The sequence below is a fragment of the Pelodiscus sinensis genome, chromosome 13 (assembly GCF_052426305.1).
Source record: "Pelodiscus sinensis isolate ZL-2025 chromosome 13, ASM5242630v1, whole genome shotgun sequence".
Lineage (NCBI taxonomy): Eukaryota > Metazoa > Chordata > Testudines > Trionychidae > Pelodiscus > Pelodiscus sinensis.
The window spans coordinates 33,225,155-33,239,992 of NC_143064.1; the positions used below are offsets into that span (position 1 = coordinate 33,225,155).

The window sequence follows — 14,838 nt, forward strand, 5'->3', positions numbered from 1 at the left end:
CACACAGTGTGTGACAGTCACACTGCTCCTTTAAGAATGCAAAGCATGTTCAAACATAGGAGTAGCTGCCAGCAAGCTCCCTTTATCCCAAGACACAAGAACACAAGAATGGCCATAGTGGGTCAGACCAAAGGTCCATCTAGCCCAGTATCCTCTCTTCTGACAGCAGCCAATACTAGATGCCCTAGAAAGAGGGAACACAACAAGTAGTCATCGTGTGATACCTCTCCTGTTATCCATTTCCAGACAAACAGAGGCTAGAGATACTATTCCTACCCATCCTGAATAATAGATTCATGGAGGTTAGGTCCATCAATGGCTATCTAGCTCTTTTTTGAACCCTAGGGTATGTCTACACTTGCTCCCTAGTTCGAACAAGGGATGCAAATGTCGCCGACTGAAATTGCTAATGAAGCGGAGATTTAAATATCCCACGCTTCATTAGCAATTTCTGTCAGCTACATTTGCATCCCTAGTTCGAACTAGGGAGCAAGTGTAAATCAGTCATGATTGTTTAGACTTCTATCATATCCCCCCTTAGTCTCCTCTTTTCTAAGGTGAAAAGTCCAAGTCTTTTTAATCTCTTTTCATATGGGACCCGTTCCAAACCCCTAATCATTTTTGTTGCCCTTTTCTGAACCTTTTCCAATGCCAGTATATCTTTTTTGAAATGAGGCCACCACATCTGTACTCACTATTCCAGACATCATGATATTATAGAGAGGCAATAAGATATTGTCTTAATCTCTATCCCTTTTTTAATGATTCCTAACATTGTTTGCTTTTTTGACTGCCACTATACACTGAGTAGATGTTTTCAGAGAACTATCCACAATGACTCTGAGGACAATGTTTTCTTCCACAATTTCTCTAGATCATTTATAAATAAGTTGAATAAGATTGGTCCCAGGACAGACTCATTGGGAGACCCCACTAGTTACCTCTCTCCACTCTGAAAACTGATCATTTATTCCTACTCTTTGTTTCCTGTCTTTTAACTAGTTATCAATCCATGAAAGGAACTTCACTGTTATTCATGACAACTTACTTTACTTAAGAGCCTTTGGTGAGGGACCTTGTCAAAGGCTTTCTGGAAATCTAAGTATACTATATCCACTGGATACCCCATCCACATGTTTGTTGACTCCCTCAAAGAACTCTAGTAGATTAGCACAGCATGATTTCCCTTTACAGAAACCATGTTGACTTTCCCTCAAATTATGTTCATTTATGTGTCTGACAATTGTATTCTTTACTATAGTTTCAACTAATTTGCCCAGTACTGACATTAGACTTACCGGTCTATAATTGCCAGGCTCTCCTCTAGAGCCCCTTTAAAACATTAGCGTCACATTAGCCATCTTCCAGTCATTGGGTACAGAACCGGATTTAAAGGACAGGTTATAAACCACAGTTAATAGTTTTGCAATTTCACATTTAAGTTCTTTCATAACTCTTGGGTGAATGCCATCTGGCCCCGGTGACTTCTTACTGTTAAGTTTATCAATTTATTCCAAAACCTCCTCTAATGACACCTCAGTCTGGGACAATTCGTCAGATTTGTCACCTAACAAGAATGGCTTAGGTTTGGGGATCTCCCCAATATCCTGAGCCATGAGGACTGAAGCAAAGAATTCATTTAGCTTCTCTGCAATGACTATCATCTTTGAGCGCTCCTTTAGCATATCGATTGTTCAAGGGCCCCACTGGTTGTTTAGCAGGCTACCTGCTTCTGATGTACTTAAACATTTTAGTATTACTTTTTGACTTTTAGAACAGCTGTTTTTCAAAATCTTTTTTGGCTATTCTTATTATATTTTTACATTCAATTTGATAGTGTTACATTGAGTTTATGCTCTTCTCTATTTTCCTCACTATGATTTGACTTCCACTGTTTAAAAGATGCCTTTTTATCCCTCATTGCTTCTTTTACTTGGTTGTTAAGCCACCATCATGTCCCACCCCTCTGCGGACATGGTGTACAGGGTTGGGGGAAAATGGATGCCCTGAAATCAGATCCCCCTTCCTCTGCTCCAGGCACAGGAGAATTATGGCAGTAGGGAAAGGGCACCTAAAGTGCCAGCACTTGATAGTCTCCTGACCAATACAGTCAGGATCACCTATCAGGCTCCAGGACCTGCCAGTAGATACCAAACTACTGGTTGGTGACCACTGCTTTAAAGGCAGGTTGGGTGGAGCAGAATGAGCTTCAGCAGAGAAAGGGAAGGAGATCTAATCCCTCTCTTGGCATTGGAGAACTCAGAGCCAAGGAGGAAGGCCCAGGGACTCTCTCTGGAGTAGGGAAGTCTGATAAAAGGCCAGGACTAACCAAGAGCAGGCAATAAGATGGAGCAGGTGCTGATGGTGAGCCCTGATAAAAGTGCAGGAACTCCCTGGGAAAGAGACCTGAAAGGCAGCATTTAAGTATGTACGGGCAATTTGAATAGTAACTGGTCAAGCCTGAGGAGAGCAGAATTTAAATGTATGTATGGTCTGAGATTTATCAGGGTATTCCATTATTAATTTTATAAGTCCTGGCCTCCGGGGAAAAGGGAGAACTTAGAGAAGTAGTGGGGAAGTGGCCTGGTAAAAGGTGATGGTAAGAAGCACCCTCAGGAGGTAGTGAGGCCGATGGGAATACAGCTAGACTTTTCACCTTGAACTAAAATGGGGCCCTATATGTTCCTGTGACTGATCATCAGCTGGAGGAGTCTGCCCTCACTATTATGGGGGCCAGCCTGAGGAAGCTGCTTCTTCAGCAACCACCTCTAAGGTATCTGGAAGCTGTACTGAGATCTTACCAAGTGTGTAGGTGGTGAACAGGCCAATCAAATCACACTAGTGAGCTCTGCAAATATATTAAGTGAGAAAGGCCCTTTCTCCCTCCAGCAAAGGAAGACCATGCCTTGCAAGTGTCTCTTGGGAACCACAATCCAGTGAAAGCAGAGCTAAGTTGAGCCCTTAGTGGGAACAAGACAGAAGCATTAGAATAGGGTCTGGGAGCAGCATCTTTCTCTCAGCATTGGTTAAACCATTGCCCTTCTTGGCAGTGACTGAAGAAATACTTAGATATGCTTGGAGAATGAGGTACTAGGGAATATCACCGCAATCCAAAACCATTGCATTCTTGGACACGGTGCCCCTCAGAAAACCCAGCACCAGGGGTAGTGGGAAGGTTTTTCAGGGCAGTAGGCTGGCAGCTGTATAGGCACTTTGGGGGGGAATATGTACGTTACCTGTCATCACTTAGTGCCATGTGCTAGAGGGAATGGGAAGAAACATCTCTTCCCTGTCCAATTTTTGGGAACCTGGCAGCACTCACTCGAACACACTGACTTGCAGCAATCACAACTGTGCTAGAGAAACTAAAATCAGCAGAAATTGTTATTGTTTCATCTTATAATCAATCACTGATATGTCAAACTGAAATTTGGTTGCCAAAAGGTGTCCGAGCTGGCAAAAAGGGACTTTTATACAGCAAAATCATGTATATTAGCATTCGCAGGGGTCTGGAATATTTTAAAAAAATATATGGGACCTGCCTATGTGCCTCCTCCCCCAAATCCACAGGTTGGGTGGCCTGCTCAGGTGAGTGAGTTGAAGGTGGCGCTCCCTCTGCAAGCCCTGCTACGCAGACTGGCTTGAGCCATCTGGTGTTGCTGTAATGGACTGGAGTGCTGACCTGCACTGGGTGAGTAAGGGGTTAAACTCAGGTAGCTAGCAAAGGTGCTGGCCGGGGGATGAAATTTGAATTGGATATAGATGCCTTGCCAGCTTCCTTTGTGTGGGAGAGAAAAACCAGTTGTTGAAACACACAGAATGATTTAAACGCACACAGGACTACCATGTCTCCAAGGAATTCAGAGTGGACTGAACAAAGAATCCCAAGCATAGTTACAAGCTGGGGACCAACCAGTTAAGTAGTAGTTCTGCAGAAAAGAACCTGGGGTTACAGTGGATGAGAAGCTGGATATGAGTCAACAGCATGCCCTTGTAGCCAAGAAGGCTAATGGCATATTAGGTTGCATTAAGAGGAGCATTGCCAGCAGATCCAGGGATGTCATTATTCCCCTTTATTCGACTTTGGTGAGGCCACATCTGGAGTATTGTGTCCAGTTCTGGGCCCCCCACTACAAAAAGGATGTGGACGCATTGGAGAGGGTCCAGCGGAAGGCAACCAAAATGATTAGGGGGCTGGAGCATATGACTTATGAGGAGAGGCTGAGGGACTTGGGTCTGTTTAGTCTGCAGAAGCGAAGAGGGATTTGATAGAAGCCTTCAACTTACTGAAGGGAGGGTCCAAAGAGAATGGAGAGAGGCTGTTCTCAGTAGTGACAGATGGCAGAACAAGGAGCAATGGTCTCAAATTGTGATGGGAGAGGTCCAGGTTGGATATTAGGAAAAACTATTTCACTAGGAGAGTGGTGAAGCACTGGAATGGGTTACCTAGGGAAGTAGTGGAGTCTCCATCCCTAGAGGTGTTTAAGTCTCGGCTTGACAAAGCCCTGGCTGGGTTGATTCAGTTGGAATTGGTCCTGCCTAGAGCAGGGGGCTGGACTTGATGACCTTCTGAGGTCTCTTCCGGTTCTATGATTCTAAGAGAAAATTGGAAGAAGTGTCAAAAAATCTAGGCCTGTTCAAGGTAATTTTTATTTTGTGGTTTGAACTGTTCTGTGAGAATCTATTCCTCCCTTCCCCATTTACCATCTAACATTGTGCCCAGAGACTTTTCTCTGTTTTGTTTTCCTTAGTTGCTCTGTGTGACGACGCCTTGGGGTTTTCCCGTCTCCTGCACCCCCGTAATGGTACGGACAGACTCCACCAGCCAGTAGAATAGAGGGTGTTTATTGCTTCTCCAGGATACAGCACAGCACAGATGTAATCTGGTTCCAGGGCAGGCCTAGGATGCCTCAGCCCCCCTTGAGATGGGGGAGACTGGGCCCCTAAATTCCAGCCCCTTTTCCTAGGCTGTCTCCTTCATGCTCCCAGACAGAAACTAAAACACTCACTTCCAGCCCTGCCCCCAGCCAGAGCTCCACTCCCCTTCTTCCCATTGTTCCGCTCCCTGGGAGATCACTGGTCAGACAGGTTTGAAGCACCCTTGCATAATGACTCATCCCCTGCCCTGCTGGGCCGTGCTGCAGCCAGCAGCCAGTGGAGGTCACTCACAACCCAAGCCTAGCAACCAGCAAGGTACCCACACTAAGTAATATCCAGCAACCGAGTATGTTTTATCAAGTTTCTTTTATTTTGTAATTTAAAAAAAATCACTTTTAAGGTGATTATTTGAATCTTATGTTCCAGAAGGTCTGCCTGTCTGTGTATCTGCATGCCTCAGACTGAAGGGTCAGCTACCAGAGACTGCAGCTTGTTTTCCTCTTTTTTTAAAGCTCTTTTAGAGCAAGAGAGTTTGGAGTACCCATGGGGGTGAGTTCAGGTGTTCACCCCTAGTTTTTTAGGAATAGAAATCACTTGATGGTGGCAGCGATTCCACAAAATCTGTGTATTGTGATTCTGGGGTAAAGTTTTTGTAACCAGTGTCTGTAGAGGCAAAGTTTGGTTTTTTTTTTTGGACCTTTGCGGGTCCTCTTCTCCTGTACTTGGAGTGCTAGAGCAGGGAACAGCCTTGATAGCCCCCTTGAGGAGCACATCCCAGTTTGAAAACCGCTAGAGGCTGTTCCTAAACAGAAAGCTGCAATCTTTGGGGCAAATGGCAGCAGCACCATTGACTTAAAAGTGATTTCCATCATATGCAACATTTACTTATGCTCAAATGTTTTTCAGCGCCCTCATTATACAAATCGTTGCTACTGCATGCACCGGCATAGTCCCCCACGCTGCCTCTGGTATCTCAGATGAGGATATGAAGTAAGCTACATTATTTGAAAAAGGACAAAGCCTAAGAAGTTTGAAAACAACTGCAATAAGGTTACACTATGGTCTTTACAATAACACAGCTATAGGAATATAACTGTGCTGCTGTAAGAACTATGTAGCCACTCTTTGCTGGCAGGAGAGGACTCAGCTGCCTACAGAATTAAACCACCTCTGTCAATATAGCACTGTCCACTTTTGTGGGTGAAACATATGCTGGTCTGGGGGAGTGAAAAGGAACACAAATCTGATCAACAAAAATACCACCATAGAAAAAGCCTAACCTCCTCTATTTCCTACAGCTTGCAGCAATGTTAACAGGCCACTCTTGCTTTCCTTACAAAACTACTTAAGCTATCATCTAGTCCACCTTGCATTTAACAATGATGCTCAGAGTACCGTTCCCAGAACTGAAGCAGATCTCTGTGTGGCTCTCAACAATACAAGACGGTGTAGTGAGAGACAGAACCTCACCCACCTTGTATCTCTAATATCAAGGAACTGACATGGCTACAACTACATTGCACACAAGTCAAATATTTAAATATTCTTAATTTGATGTGAAATACTGTACACTGTGGTATTCAACATATCCATTACTATGTGAATATTTTAACTGTAATTGCTACTGCAATAATGGCCCTCTCATCTATGAGCCAGGCAAATTGTTCAAAGAGATTGCATTGGTAATCAGTTTAAAATAAGCATGGATTGCTATTTGAGCTCTAAGATCTTCATCTGGCAAACAATGATTTCCATAATTAACTTTCACACTTGACTAGATCCCACTAGTTTCAGCAGGGTTTCTCATGCCTGAATTAAGTATGTCCATGAGAATTTAGAGGATCAAAGCCTTTGGGAGAAAGTTAGTCAGAGCAGAGGTAGTCAATAGGTGCTCTGTGCAACAAATTTGGACCACCCAAACACTTGTGAATGGCCCTCCATATCTATTTAATTATTATTTTTTAAATGATTTTCTCTGGAGTCTAGACCCAGACATCTTGGCCTTGACAATTGAGTATCTTTGCTGTAGAGTATTAAAAGGATTTCTTGAACTACCAGGAAACTCACAATAAAAATACCAAAACCAAGTGAAATGAGGGCTTATCCCACCATAAGTTCACATTTCACTCAGATCTGTTGTGTAACTATGTTTTTAAAGTGTTTAATATACACATTAAAACACTGTGCTGTGATTACAAATATACAACGACGGGCCCTTGATTTGTGCTTGAAATATATAGCAAGGCAGGCTCAATAAACAGTGCAAGTCACAGCATAGATTGTTTTATGAAAGTTGGCTCACTTTTTTAAAATTAAAAATGGGCTGTGAAAGTTTCTGAATCACATATGATCACATTTGGTTAGTTATAAAATATAAATGTACACATTTTTTTAGTACCCAATGAACTGCCAGCTATTTAAATCCATCCCTTTATAATTATGCATAATCTTTTAATGAAAATAAATACAATTTCTAAGTCATCTTTGGCATGTTGTAATTCAACGTGAGAGTAATATTTAGCAGCATAGTGCAAAAGAAAAAATACATGCTGTATAATGCACTACTGGATTCAGCCTTACAAGGAGAAGAATGTAGTACAAGGCAAACTTTAATGTCAATATATACAGAGCTTTAAAGAAAACATCTTTTAAAAAATGAAATAAATACAATATGATACAAAATCCACAATATGTTTAGAGAAGGAAATGATAGTTACAATATCTGACAATGGGGACCTTTTGTATAGTTCCTCTTTGAAGTACCTCATATAGCATATAATTGAATTGCACACTTTGTTTTAGCTTTAATGCCCTTTCATATAGTGAGATTTATGCCCAGTTGCATGCCGAAACAGCTTTAGCTATAAACAGAGTATCAGTGCAAGAATGCCAAAGTGCTTGGGAAACTGTAACAATGCAATGCAATAGTTAGCAAAATGGTCATAACCCTAATGCAACATACATATTATAAGAACAATTTGCCCTGAAAAGGAATTTTTTCAGTATCCTAACAAAAACAGGTTAAATTAATGTCTGAAGGATTATTTCTGAAACATACTTAAGAATATTTGCCAATTATAGTTTTAAGATCCTCTACCTACAGCTTTCAAAACTTATTTTAAGGAATGGATTTGCTTTCCTTACACAGAAAAAACCCTCATAGAAACAAGGATTTGTATTATAAAAGGTTTTTTTAAAGGCTAGTTACTCTACTATTCAGTTTTAGCCATATAGCTGCATTTCCTCAATTTAATTTCCATATTATTCATATTCACACAAACATGCAGGTTCATCAACAGTCAGGAAAATATTATCGTTTGGGAGCAAATATTAAGATACGCTAGAAATAAGAACAGTTTATATTCAGAGTGCACTTAATTGAACAGTTGCTAATAAAGTGTGGTATATAACAAAGTACAATGTTTGTCTTCTCTATATACACACACTTGGTAACATGTATGAATGCTTTAAATAAGTCATTGTGGATCAACTATTCTGTCAAATATATTGTTCCTGTGGTATTGTGACTAAAGGATTTCCCTCTCACCCTCTAACTTTACCACTACAATCAAACAAAACAGGAGGTTAAACACACTAAAAATAACTTCAAAAATATTTTTAAACACATGCATGCCTTCATTTTTGGCTGGGACTAAAGAATGTTAACTGTCATTGTAGTGCATGTAACCCTGTTTGAGTGGTTATTTTAGCTGCATTCTGTTGACTAAGAGTGGATAATCACCACAATGCTGGTAAATTTATGCAATTAAGTCTTAATCTTTCCAGGCTCTCCGCCCCCCCGCCTCCAATTGCAACATCCAGAAAAAAAATTAAATTAAGTGCTCTGATGTTATAGCAACCTGTTGCAATGCACTGATGAACAGATATGCATACAATGAATTACGTTTCTACTGTTTGTTAAAATACCTCTTACAATTTGCTAGAAATAGTATTAATTATTGAATGTTTCAGTTCATTTATTTTTTTCAACTCTTACAATATACAGTGAGTGCATAAGTTTGTTTTAATAATTTTTTTCAATGCTAAAAAGACAAGGGTAAGGATAATTCAGCTCCGTAACTAGAAGTCTAAAGGTAAAAGCTGACTGGTGTAGAATTTGCTTTCATTTTCATATCCATGAGATGTTTGAGATGAGTTCTCTGCAAGCGCTCACTAAGCAGAACATTTAAGCTATAGAGCAGTGGTACCAGTATTTTGGCCACAATTGTGTGTGGCCAAAGGAATGCTCTCCCTTTGAGCACAAGGGAAACACATAATCCTGTATTCTGTAACAGATCCCAATAACCAAGACATGTTGTCTTAAGACAAATCTGCCCACGCTGAAAGCTCCTCCCTAAGATATCTGATTCTGCAAAATCTACTGTTGGTACCACCACAACTTCTGAGTAATGGGATCAGGAGCACATTGAAGAGTTTCACATTTTACAAACAATCAGTGCTTCACTGAAACAATCTCACCACGCAAGAGACATGACACCTTTTACTATATATAGATCTGCTGCTGTTCACACTGAAGTCAAAAGGAGTCTTGCCACTTCAGTGGATGCTGATCAGGCTCTGCGTGAATATCTATTTGAAAACAAAGGCTTTTATTACAAAAATACTACTGAGACTGTGTGTTGGCAGGCTTCTTACTGGAAAATGATATTTGATATATGTTGGATCATATTATATAGGATGGTAATTAGCACTACAGAAATCCCTATATAGAAGTAGTTCTCCATTCTGTATTTAAAAGGACTTAAGGATTAAAGTAAAAAATTCACTACATTATGGTCTCTTATTTTTAAGCCAGAACCCACAATAAAATGCTAACCAGTCTATAATCTTTGATTGTGTGGTAGCTATATGTATGTGACCCAAATTAAAACTTTTCAATAGCCCCTTCTAACAGACTCAAATAACTAATTATCTTCATTTTTAAACAAAGTACTCATGAATTCATGTTGTACACCCTTTTACATTCTTTTAAATTCCTTTTAAATTTTGCAAAACTGACATTTTCCTTTAAAGTGAGAAAAATCAGCTCAACCCCCCAAACAGCATTGTCTTGAAACACTGCAAATAAAAAGATGAAACTTTATTTTGGATTCCAGCAATACCCACAGATACGGAAAGACTGCTGACACAATGAAATGTAAGTACCTAGACAGGATTTTGTTTGCACTAGTTAAGATAAGGGTGCATTCTTCCCAAGAAAGTGGAAACAGACATGCCATGTATGCCTGATATTTATGTCAAATATAACTAAGATATTGTCTACACAGCTCGTCTCTATGAAAAGGTTATTCCTGTAATGGTGCAACCAGGGAAACATTTTTGTCATAGAAGTGCCACTTGCAGTAGAGCTTATAGATGTTCTTATCTAAACCACAGGACTGACTTACAAAGTGTTCTAAATTCCGTGTTCACCAATCAGTATATGTCTGCACATTTTCCTCTTTATAACTCTATCCTTCACACCAGAAAGATACCATTGCATGCTAAATATTTTGGTCTGCTTATTACTGATTTAGTACATAATTCTTATAAAATGCTTATTGCATGGTGGTTCTGAACAAATTAAATGAAAACACCAATGCAATGGAGACTAAATCACTCATGAATAAAGCCAAAAAAAGACCAGTTAACACTTTGAGGAAAAAAATTGAAGACAATTAAGCTTAGCATCTTAGATGTTCCCCCTCCCCCCCACACACACATTTTTATTACCAACATTAAAATCTGCATTATTTCTGGATCCTTGTTTTTAAATATGCTTTTTCTCTATCTCCATCCAGAGTCTGATCTTTTGTGATCTCAATTTTGATAAAAGTAATTTAACATTACAAATGAAAATACACTATTAGGTAGGAAATATGCAGAAGTGTACTTACTTGCAAGCAAAGGACTATAATAATAAAAATGCAAGATGCATGTAAGATGCAGAATTATTTCTGAGTAGTATGTTTTCCATATGGCAGCTACGTGCTTTCTTATTTTTTAAGCATTTCAAAACAGGCACCTCAAATTAGGTACAAACAGGCCCTAATGTTTCCAAGATGTATTATACCCAATAAATTGAGTAGTAGGCATGACTTGCATGATAAACTAGTATACACATTCTTCATATTCATTCAATCCCATACCTACAAGCATCCTAACTTAAAACACTTAATTGTTCAGTAAGAAAATTCCTACCTCTTGCACAATAAAAAGTAACTAGCAGCATACCTATAGTACTCCCAATGACTTCCTATGTATCAACAAAAAGTCCCCTCCACATTTTAGAATGTGTTACTGCTAACTTTTGTTATTCCAGAACTCCTCCCCTGAAAGGCCTCACACCAATGTACCATCCCAGTGTGCAAAGTCCCCCCACCCACCCTCTGGATTAACATTTTGTCATTTGCTATAAAAATGTTATGAGATCAAAAATTCAATGATAGATAAGTCAGGACAACAATTGAGTTTTAGTCATAATGAATCTCAGTATGTTCAAATTTAGCTGTAGGTCACTAGTTAACTTTCCTAATATTTAAAATGTTCATTATGCTACTATATTAGAACTATGTAGTAGTGTCTGAAGCTTCATAAAATGATGTATTTGATCACAATCACTACAGACTACACTAATTTCTGGTTCACCCCTAGGCACAATTCAAAGTATTGATTTTAATTTAGAAAATTTAGAAACCTACAATGATTTGGGACCTACCTGGCAGATCTAGATACTCTCACTGATATACCAAAGTAGTTCAGATCAGCTGAGGCACTTAGCTAAATGCCTAGGTTCAAACAGAGAGAGATGGCACCAGTGACGTCCACAATTGTGGAACCTATTCCTCCCTCTTTGGTCAAAGACCTGTACCTACTGACTTAAGGGCACACTAGAAGGCTTACATTTTTTCCTCAGGCTTCCCCTGTAGTTATTCAAAGTTTTTCAAAGGGTCATGAGTCTCTGCATTTATCTTTTCTAATAGTTGTACACGTGTAAAGGGATGTAGATAGGAACACTTACATATATTTAAATAAATAAAACTATTAAAAACCATGTGGCAAATATGCTACAATGAAATATCAGTTTACCTAACAATATAGGATAAGCTAACATTGAACATACTACTCTTCAACAGAAAAACTCAAAGAAACAGCAATATAATCCACATACAGCAGGAGAGCCATGTACTAAGGGACAGCCTTTGACATAGCGGCTAGAGCAGCTTTATGAAAGTTGCTATGGCCGCTATGAAATCCCTCAGAAATCTGTGATCACACAGAGCTTCTACAAAAATATGACTTGCCAAGTAATACGTAACAAAGAGCTAAGCCATTTGAGATTATTACCAGCAGCAGACAAGGATGCCTTATGACACCCATGATCTTTATACTGGTAGTGCATTGAGTAATGAGAAAGACCACAAAACAATCAAGCAGCATACAATGGACTTTCACACAAATTAGAAGATCTCAAATACAGATGACATCAACTTGCTATCTCATACCCAGAGACATGCAAGCTGAAACAAATGATCTTTGAGCCTATACACAATCAGTAAGGTTCAAAAGTAACACAAAAAACAACATCGACAACACTTTCTGGGCCTGACAGACTAGTTCCAATATTTCACATATCAAGTACAACAGGTAAAACAGACATTAAAGACAGAATTGCAAAAACTAGACATGCCTTCATAACTAATGCTGACTTGAAGAAAGAGTAATCTTGCCCTCCGAATGAAATTTTGAATAGTGAACAATTTTGTCAAGTCAGTTTTAAATGGTACTGACGCTTGGAGATTTAAGACCTTACTATCGTTTTCATTAAACAATTGCCTTCAACAAATTCTCTATATCGGAAGACCAGGGAAAAAATACAACTCTCAGGGATGATAAAACAAGGGCCAGGAAATTATGGAACAAAAATGAATAAAAGATGGCTACATGGAGGAAAAACCCAAACAACGTAAGACAGGAGTTGCATGGAATTCCCAAGGCAAGAGGAAACAAGATAGGCCAAGGATAACATGGAAACACCAATATAGAAAGCTATCAAAATTATATGGGAAGAGCTAAGATAGCAGCAACAGACTGTCTAAGATGGAAGGCAGTGGTAAAGTCCTATTCTTCATGGAACAGAGAGAGGCATAATTCAGTCAAGTGACAGAAGGATAAATAAGTAAAGCATATGGACTACTCGGAAATGTCGTATTATCTATAGTAGTATCAATACTATTCAGTCTCTCACTCTTAATGACTTATAAATATAATCATTTTCATAGCTCAGTACAGAACACAATAAGATCTTTTATGTTCAATGTAGGGGGTGTTTCCAAAAGCTTTTAACTTCAGATAGAAATACATACCAACATCAGATACACCCATTCCCTAAACAAGGTCACTTGTTATCCAGTTGCTAAGTCCACAAGTGACTATTTTAAATTTTATAGACCAAGTGTAATCTCTCAGGTGCACACCATTTTTTAATATTTGTACACAAACCTTCTCAATTCTTGACACCAGGCAAGTGTAGGTCTCCCATATTAGCACTAATGCATTTTGCACTGGCACAATAAGAGGGTCAGTCTTATCGTCTGGTATCAGTGAGTTAAATGGAGTCCATTGCTAAGCGCCCAATTACAAAGTAATTTAAATAAGAACTTGTTGATCTTTTAAAAATGGGGCTGATGGTAAAAATACTGACACTGACATTTTTAACACACAACTTTCTTATTGATAATGGTCCCCTAAACCATTTATTTATGAACACAGCAAAACTATACAGTATGTAAAGAATATCTGCAACAAATCTCTAAAAGGACCATGTACAGAAATTCCTTATGAGCTTTGTGATGTACCCTGATGTTTAACTTAAATAAAGATGAACACCGCCTGTAAAACAACACAGTGAGAATCCCCCTGAACATGTGGATTTTTTTTCTTTTAAAAAAAGGACTTTTACAGAATTCAAGTAGTGTAGCAGGAAACCATATATGCCTTTCGATCACAGGTCAGGCAGATATAGAGACACTTATTGGATTTTCCTTTGCTCTAGTTTGGCTAAAGATGCCCCAGTGGATCTATAAGTCTGTTGAAGTTAGCTTTTTCATGCTCCGTCGTTGAGCTAAACTTGAAGCTGCGACAGGCTCTAAGACTGGCTGAAATGTCTTGTGATTCAGTGCAGAATATGTGGCAGCCATAGCCCCCTGGAGAACAAGGAAATACACAAAGATTGTAAAAGTTATATGAAAACAAAAGCATTGAATGATAAATATTAAATTCTTTATGAACCCCTGAAAAGGAACATAGAAAGCTTATGTTAAAGCAGAATTAATTTTGTAAAAGTTTGTATTGATAATTTATAAAGGGATAGGTAATATTTATGACTGGGTCCCTCACGGCTTCTGGAATGGATTCTTCACAGACTTGAGGTCTGTTCATTCTTCCCAATAACATTTATTTCACTTTCTATTAAATTTCCTCTATGCAAATGAGGCACTAGTAGCCAACTTAACACTAAGCTGGATGGACAGAGCCCTTCAGACCAGTGTTAACGTTACTTATTAAGATCTCAGAAAGGAGGACTGGGGAAACAGTACTGTCATACAAATGCAACATTCCTGTAAGAGGAAGTTACTCACCTTGTACATTAACAATGGTTCTTTGAGACGTGTCCCTCTAGGTGCTTTACTTTAAGTGTATGTATGCCCTTGAGCCCCTATTCAGATTTTTGGTAGCAGTGTATGATGAGCCCATCTCTCGCTCCCTCGAGGCTATCTAGCACTTCGAGGGCAAAAGCCTCTCACTTGTAGAACTCCATGGCTGTGTCTACACTGCACCCCTTTTCCGCTTCATTTGTATAAACATGGCTTCCGCTTTTTTCCAGCTCAGTGCTTTGCCGGAAAACAGCACCTGTCTAGACGGGGATCTTTCGGAAAATAAAGCCTTTTCCTAAAGGTC

General features: G+C 39.3%; 1 protein-coding gene across 5 annotated transcripts in view; it reads right to left on the reverse strand.

The window, feature by feature from the left end:
- Positions 1 to 7,469: 7,469 nt before the first annotated feature.
- RPS6KA6 (ribosomal protein S6 kinase A6) overlaps positions 7,470 to 14,838 on the reverse strand; it is a 123,258-nt gene continuing 115,889 nt past the window's right edge. For all 5 annotated transcript variants that reach the window (XR_012906857.2, XM_075940767.2, XM_075940766.2 and 2 more), the window contains one exon: positions 7,470 to 14,084. Coding sequence is in view for 4 of the 5 variants with exons in the window: in XM_075940767.2 (XP_075796882.1) it covers positions 13,959 to 14,084 (126 nt within the window). In the remaining variant the exon portion in view is untranslated. The remainder of the gene's footprint in view (positions 14,085 to 14,838) is intronic.